Source organism: Phyllobates terribilis, unplaced genomic scaffold, assembly GCF_046119375.1.
Source record: "Phyllobates terribilis strain yellow unplaced genomic scaffold, ASM4611937v1 Scaffold_12__6_contigs__length_324123572, whole genome shotgun sequence".
Lineage (NCBI taxonomy): Eukaryota > Metazoa > Chordata > Amphibia > Anura > Dendrobatidae > Phyllobates > Phyllobates terribilis.
The window spans coordinates 291,064,843-291,072,718 of record NW_027362772.1 but is presented as its reverse complement, the minus strand read 5'-3'; the positions used below and the strand labels follow the sequence as shown (position 1 = coordinate 291,072,718).

Below are 7,876 nucleotides of genomic sequence, written 5' to 3'. Positions count from 1 at the left end.
CGAGATGGCGCCGTGGGACCGAAGCATCACAAGATGGCGCCGTGGGACCGAAGCATCACAAGATGGCGCCGTGGGACCGAAGCATCACGAGATGGCGCCGTGGGACCGAAGCATCACGAGGTGGCGCCGTGGGACCGAAGCATCACGAGATGGCGCCGCAGAACAGGAGCATACAAGATTGCGCCGCAGGACCGGAGCGGCACCAGGAAGAGCTGAAGATGGCGGATGGTGAGTATAATATTAAAATAAACCCTGGAGTGGTACTTTAATAGACTGTATAAGTTGACCGTGCTTCCCATGTGCATAAATCGATTGTAAATAGAGCATTCTGTACGTACAGTATACAATATCATTCTCGGCAGCACATGCACTGGTTACACAGGACGATGTGCTGCCGAGAATGATGATTTGTAAAGCGTTTTGCTTGTTCGTTGGATGATCGGGCGACCTGTTTAGATTTCATGATTATGGGGAAACGAGCAATCCTAGGATTCGCAACAAATCTGCAGGCAGAATCCTTATGTGTTACTTTTGGATTTCTTTACAGATTTTGCTCTGCTTCTTTACAAAGCATTGAATAGGGCAAAATCTACAAATGAAAACCCGAACAAGAATGAGAATTAAATAAATTCGGCGCCGTCCTTTCATTTTTGTGCAGATTTTTTTCTATAATGTGTGAATGGGATTTTGAAAACCCCATATACTTGATTTGCCCTGTAAAATAAATTGCTGCGGATTTGTGATGAGTAATCCGGACACATCGGCTATGTGTGAGATTGCACAAAGAATAAGACCGTATTGATATATCCGCCCCAGTGTGTTTGCTATCTACTATTTTACAGAAGGCGAATGCATGCACCAGGATCTTGTTTTACTGTTATACATAATGAAAACACCTGTTCTTTTAGGTGAAACATTTATTATCTTTTGGTAAAACATACAATGATATAGACATAACGCTCCTCCCGTCAGTCCCAGTGATCGGTGCTGATTATGGAGGCTGTGGGTTATAACAGCTTGCATACTGTCCAGATTCTAGCCCCGGGACATCCTGGTGTAATCTTGTTTCTATTTGGCCGGGGAAATGTATATGTTAGGGCACAGACAGACGGCAGTGTTTCTCGTGCGAAGATCTCTTAGCAGTCATCGGACTGACCGGAGCATGACAGCTGCACAGAAATACATCACGCTGTCACGCTCAGGTCAGGAGAGGAGCCGGGCCAGTCCGAGCACTGCCACACGATCCTCGCACGAGAAATACGGCCGTGTGTCTGCGCCCTTAACCTGAGAATTACACAACTCTTATAAACGGCTGAATGCAATGTTATCTGCCCTCATTTCTGTAAAGTCTTTGCGATCGTGGAGAGATGGTTCCTGAGATTTTCCTTCTTCTTTCTTATCTGCATCTCCAGAGATCTGGCTTCTATAAGAATTTCTTCAAACTTGTGGACTTGTAGTGAATCCACAGCCGAACGTTCACTGAAAAAAAAAGCAAAAAGGTAAAGCAACGTTTTAATGTCCTTGATCCCTGCAGGGGAAATACAGAGGATTCATCCACTGACTGCATCTAACATGAATATTGCTGTAGACAAGTTCTGAACTTTCCACATTCCTGGTGTTTATTCATCATCAAACAACTCCTTTATCATCTGTCTGCAGGATGGGTGGGTGTCTGATCGCTGGGAACCGCAATGATCTGCAGAACGTGGCACTTTTATCCCTGTTGGAATGGATCGTCAGTAGGGATGAGCGGACCCATGGAAGTAAGGGTTCGACCGAACTTTAGTCCAAAGTTTACGAACTTGAACCCGAACCCCATCGAAATCAATGGTCTCTCTTGTCGGTGTTTGGAGTTCAGCACCATGGTACGAACCCTGAACTTTACAGTTCGGGTTCACTCATCTCTAATCGCCAGTGCGAATGCAGTCGCCGCTCCATTCATTCTCTCTGCACTCAGCTGGGACAAGCGGCCCCATAGAGAATGTAACGGGAATAGAAGCGCTTCCTCGATGATAAAAAATGTCCCCAACACCATTCTTTTTGTAGGGCTTGGGAGGCTGAACTTTAACAATCATTTACGCGAAGGCAATGGGACAAATGCTTCCATCTCTCTCATAAATCTATAATTGCTACTAAATCCCAAGAAACAAGTTACAAAATAATCTCTAGGTTGTATCGGGTCCCTTCTGCTATGTTCCCAGAGGTTTCTGATTTATGCTGGAGGTGTGAGATTCACGAGGGAACAAAGTCGCACATGTGGTCGTCATGTCCGGTTTTGAAGGCTTTATGGGAAAAGGTTATTACGGCCACCCAAGAGATGACAGGTGTGGCAATCCCAAAAACTCCTGAGACAGTTCTTTTATACATGTTCCCTATGGCTAAGAATGTTTACAAAAAATCATTACATCTCCTTCAAGCTGCGAAAACGTTAATCCCTTGTCACTGGAAGAAAACTGAGCCCCCTTCTATAGAAGGATGATTTGTAGAGAAAGCAATATCACATCGTATGGAATCTCTAATAGCCCAATCGCCGGATGAAATCAGTGCAGTTGTTTCCGAATGGTTCCACTGGGAATCCTTCCTTTCCTCTCCAATCTTTCGGGATGTTGCATGACGACCCCAGGAAAGCCATCTTTCTAACCAGCTGTAAATTATCTCTGACCTCTGATCTGGTCGGCCTGTTTTCTTATATACTAGTTTGCAGGCTGACTATTGATTTGATAAATCCTATTGATCATCTTGATCTCCTTGGTATACCTTGACTCCCCTCCTTCAACCCTTTTTCCTCCACTCTTTTTTTTTAATCCTTCAATGTGCTTATAAATACAGTGCCAACTGAATAAATGTTATTAACATCCTTGATGCAGCTTAACTGTGGACTTGTTAAATGACCTGTTTTATTGTTCTACATTTTCTTATCTCTTGATTGTGGATTATATTTTGTTTATTGGTTGATCTGTTTAAGATCTGTGCATATTAAAACTAAATAAAATTTTGAATTTGAAAAAAAAAAAAAAATGTCCCTAAATTGGCGATCGGTGCAGGTCCCAGTCATCAGACACCTACCGATCAGTAAGTTTTCACCGGACAATCCCTTTAAGGTCTGCTGTAATTCTATGGCACGAGCAGAAGTTCTAGTCACTTGTTCTTAATCTGTTCAGTTTTTTTTTTATATGGATTCTGAATCCCCTCCAAAATCCACATCAAACACTCTCTGAACGGACTGAAAATTGATTTCAATGGGAAAATTCACAATGCTTTTTTTTTTTCACTGAGATTTTGAAAACGACAAAGCAGAAAAAAAAAGAAGTGACGTCACTTCACTGATGTGGAAATATGCAGCAAACTTCACAATAAAGTCAACAGTACGACTGTTCAAAAAGATTCACAGAACCCTGGTCCAGAAGCCACATCATAGGTCCACGGCCGCCGGACCAGTGTTCTGCCAACTTCCCACTACCTGCTGGCATCTCCAGCTCCTCCGCTGCCCTGGCATGATGCCTGCGTGTGATGAGAACGTCTTGTAGGCTGAGAAGGAGACTGGAAAATCAACCTGCAGCCCTAGAAGACATCTGGATTGATGCACACTTTCTAAAAGGGCTTTTGCCAAGAATGAAAGTCATCATCTCCTATACACAGAATATGGATTAGTAGGGACCACCTGTGTTCCCGAGAATGGGTTGCTGTAGAGCCCTGTTAGAAGAGAGCGGGGGTCCAGCATGTGCATCTCCGCTGTATTTACTGTCTATCAGACTGGACTCAGCTACTATTTCTGGCAGTTCCATACAAAATAAATAGAGTGGAGATGCAAATGCCTGACCCCCCCCCGCTCCTGCAGAAACCCTTTCTTAGAATGACTGGGGTCCCGGAGCTCAGACTCCCCAGTGATCAAGGACAGGGAGAAACTTTCAATCTTTGGAAAAACCCCTTTAAATGAAGAGTCACTGACTCTTCTAGTTATGAGCGGACTAGTGGAGGTTTGGGTTCATCTGGTTTGACCAAACTGTAGTCCAAAGTTCGGTTCGGGTACCAGAATTATACCTGGACTTGAATCAGAACCAGATATTAATAGAAATCAATGGGCACCTGATCTCTCTCTGAGCAGAGCATTTTTAGTTTCAGGTTGGATGTAAAGTTTTAAAAACAGCATTTATTTTTTCGTTTTATGCCAGAAGCCGGGGTAGAAAAGTCGCAAATTATGAAGTACATCATTTGTTTGTGACTTAACTTTCTCCGCAGCTCACGCCACTCTTCCAAAAATTAAGCTTAGTGAAAGGGGCTGCGGCCACGTGCGGGCCGATAAATTTACTATCATTTATGCCAGAAAGTTGTGCAAGTTACAGTGCAAATCTATGGCATTCCCGTATCTCCGGGGTATGACAGCAAACAGTCTAATTTGTTAATAAATCAGGAATATCTTACACCAGTGTGGGTTTATTATTACCGGAGCACAGTATGAGGGTCTTCTCCACCATTCTCCTGAGATCACCATAAATGACATATACACCTTTTCTTGGGGCGAGACATGATCATGTCGTGTGCTCACCTGAGGGTCTGTGCATAGTTGGAGAACAGCAGGCTGACGTCTTTGCTTAAATCTGTGAACAGAAAACCGAGCAGTCATATAAATGTGGGGACGGACGCAGCATGAGAAGAAACTCCACTGACCTTTCATCAGGGTCTCGATGTCTTCCACCTTCGGGCTGTCTGACGGCACGGACGGCTGGTTTGTGAGCGATGAGCACTGAACAGTCTCGGGGTCTTCGTTCTGTTTTGGTGAGTTGAAAACAAAGTTACTTATGTAATAATCTGCCATAACATATATAGTGATTCATTTGTATAACATCTGCTACCCAGACATTTTCAGTGGTTTCTTTACCTATTTTAAATGATAATTTAAAGGACCAGCCCCATGCAGACTTTACTTTGAGACCTCTTTTTGGTACACAGATGTCTACATAGGACCGTTTGCTCCATCGTGCCGTGGATTTGCCCTGGTATACTGCCACCTAGTGGCTGCTTATGCACACGAGACTGACAATGCGGGAAGTCGAGCACTGCAATCATTGCTGCTAGAAGTAATCTGGTGGGGATCAATCACCGATCTGATACTTAGAACTTATCAAACTCTTTTGGGGAGGAGGGTAAGGGTTTAACAAAAAAAAAATAATAATTTGATTGCCCTCTATTAAGTCTTGGTGATAAAACCTGAAGAAATGAACTGGAATGTAAATTGGTGTGCATGAAGCATGTAAGAGCATGTTCACACATGGCCACTAAACAGGATAAAAACAAAGACAGAAACATAATACATAAATACCCTGCAATAAATAAATAAACTGCAATAGTGCATGAAAATAATACAGGGTACTTAATTAACATAATTTTGATCAAAATAATGCAAAAGCCATCCGACCTCGTCACGGTGACCCTATTTGGCACAGTCCTAACCCTAATATTTAAAACCTTACTGTTTGTCAAGTGACATGTATGTAGATAAGGGCTGAGAGACTGAACCCAGCTAGTGGACACACAGACCTGGGACGCAAGATGAAAAATCTTTCCAGCTCAAGGAAAGGGTGCCGGCCACACCTTAAATATTAGGGTTAGGACTGTCCCAAATAGGGTCACCGTGACGAGGCGGCTCTCAGTATTCATCTCACTGCTGCCCTGTTACTGATGTTCTGTATTTGTACAGTTAGTTACTCACGTCTTTCTTCCTTTTTGTCACTTTGCTCTCATACTTCGTGGCACTGCTTGCCATCGTCTCCATATATGCTTAAGTATAAAACAGAGTAAGAAAAACATAAGAAACGCCAGAAGACAGAGATGCCATCTTGCATTTTTATTGCCGGGTAGAAAGGAGCGGCGGTGCACGTGTCAGACAGTCGCTCCATTCATTACCTATGGGGCTACGGAGCTCTTTCCAGCAGCTCTTTCCAGCAGCCCCATAGAGAATGAATGAAGCGGTGGTCCACATTGTCTTGTAGATCTGAAATCCAACATATATTTCCGTTGCAGAACGAAATGTGAACATGGCCTTACAGAAAAGACATAGCAGTGCAGTTTAGTGCAAAACTTCAGTAACAAAAGTGTTTTTTATACCGTGTTGGCCTTTAAATGCCCTGTTGATCATCGGTAGTCTGGGTCCTATGCGGCGTATATATATATTACAAAATTCTGTTTTGTTTTTTTGTAACCGCTAAAAATTAGAAAAAAAACCTTATAAATTTGCAATCTCTGTAATCGTACTGACGTGGAGAATAAAGTGGGCAGAACATTTTTGAAACACAATGAACGCTGTAAAAACAAAGTGAACGGTGTTATTCAAAACTACACCTCGGCCAGGCACAACATTGATCGGTGCTCCGGATGACTGACATCTCGCCCCTTTGGCGTCTCTGGTCTGAACTGTGAACTCTCCCATTAAGTTTCTATATTTTTTAGGAATACATTTTTTGACCTGCTGGCAGCGGCCACTCCTATCTGCTGGTGTGTCAGTGTATGACGCTTACACAGGCTATAGCAGAGTACAGGGCTGGGGCAGCGGCCTCTGCAGCAGTCGCATTGCTACATTGTATCACTATTGCTTTACTTACCAGCTGCGCCCTCTAGTGTCCAGCAGCGGGAAATGGGACAAATTACAATTTTATTGTTTTTTTTTATATATATATATAATTTGCAATTCACTTTAATAACATTTGTTTATGCAACAGATCCCCTTTAAGAAGGTGAGACAGCCCCTTTAAGCCGTCTTCCCACCCCCCTCCTGTATCAGTTACTATTACACCGTACCCCTGCCGGCTTCCCCTGCTCCTGAGAACACAAGCCTCCTACCGGCAGCCGTATACAGCGGCTCCTACCGTCACCGGCGGCTCTGAGGGCTCAGTCCGCGCTACAGCCGCGGAACAGCACTCTGCACCTAGCGCCTGCGCACTCTTCACCCTGGATAACGGCTGCGTGGTGGAGCGCATGCGCAGATGGCGCCTTCCCCGCGGCGCCGTGTCTGAGGTAAGAGCGGAGCTGCGCGCCCAGTGACGCCTCAATGTTATGTCTCCCCCTGGCGGTCGCCGTGTGCTCCTACAGCGGCTGTCTCTCCTCAGTGTGCACAGGGCTCTGTGTCTAATGCGTCACTGCAGGAAAGGGAAAGTAAAAAATGATGGGAAACATATACAAATGCTCTATACAGATCAGCTGCCATTATTATACCAGGGAATTATTTAAAGGCGCGGTGATCATTTTTCTCTTAAATGCGTGTATTTTTGGGCTAAAAACATTTTTTGTAATTGGTTTTCCTTGAACATTTTCCACCGTTTACCTCCTGCAGCCTTTGTGTTGCAGCAGCTATTGCTTATTGCAGAACGAGTTAACTGAGAAACCTTCAGTGAGTTCACTGTGATGTCTTATGGGCAGTTTGTAGCGAGTTTATGTCTTTTTTTCTCTGCTGATTTGTGACCACAGACCCCAGCAAAGCTGAATGTGCTGGGAAAAAGCTGCAGCTGGTGGAAATAGGACATCAGCTGGGATGTAGGGCGAGCGTATTGCAATTTTTTTATTTAAAGGGGTTAGATATTGATGGCGGCCTATTATTAGGATAGACTAATGGTGATCCCACCCCCGGCTCCTCCACCAATCAGCTGTTTGCATCTCCAGGAGCAGCACAGCGCCGTTCTGGGTATAGTGACTGTTCTCGGTACTGCAGCTCAGCTCCTATTGAAGTGACTATAAGCTGTTCTGCATCTGTGCACAGCAGCTGATGGTTGGGGGCCGCCGGGTGTTGGACCCCCTCTCCCAATCTGATATTGATGACTTGGGTTAAGTTCTGGACTTCCCCTTTAAGCCTTTTTTTGATGATCTGTGGGTCTGAGGGTCTTTT

At 44.3% G+C, this 7,876-nt stretch overlaps 1 protein-coding gene across 4 annotated transcripts; it reads right to left on the bottom strand.

Annotated features, from left to right (window-relative positions):
• Nucleotides 1–899: 899 nt before the first annotated feature.
• On the bottom strand, nucleotides 900–7,007 carry TEX12 (testis expressed 12). 4 transcript variants are annotated; one of them, XM_073657183.1, is made up of 5 exons: nucleotides 6,864–7,007; nucleotides 5,711–5,778; nucleotides 4,669–4,768; nucleotides 4,547–4,598; nucleotides 900–1,479 (listed from the first exon to the last, which is right to left on the bottom strand). In XM_073657183.1, the coding sequence occupies exons 2-5, from the start codon at nucleotides 5,771–5,773 to the stop codon at nucleotides 1,335–1,337; spliced, it is 360 nt and encodes a 119-aa protein (XP_073513284.1). In that variant the 5' UTR covers nucleotides 5,774–5,778; nucleotides 6,864–7,007; the 3' UTR covers nucleotides 900–1,334. The 4 variants fall into 4 exon arrangements, with proteins under 4 accessions (XP_073513284.1, XP_073513283.1, XP_073513282.1 ...); XM_073657182.1 differs by having other exon boundaries at nucleotides 5,711–5,779; nucleotides 6,810–6,999; XM_073657181.1 differs by having other exon boundaries at nucleotides 6,796–6,998.
• Between the last annotated feature and the right edge of the window lie 869 nt (nucleotides 7,008–7,876).

Bases quoted from the DNA above. Each gene is read 5' to 3' on its own strand.
- TEX12 (XM_073657183.1), bottom strand. From the start codon at position 5,773: ATGGAGACGATGGCAAGCAGTGCCACGAAGTATGAGAGCAAAGTGACA. The intron at 4,599-4,668 runs GTCAGTGGAGTT...TTCTGTTCACAG, and splicing joins CATCGAGACCCTGATGAAAG to ATTTAAGCAAAGACGTCAGC. The intron at 1,480-4,546 runs GTGAGCACACGA...TTTTTTTTTCAG, and splicing joins AACTATGCACAGACCCTCAG to TGAACGTTCGGCTGTGGATT.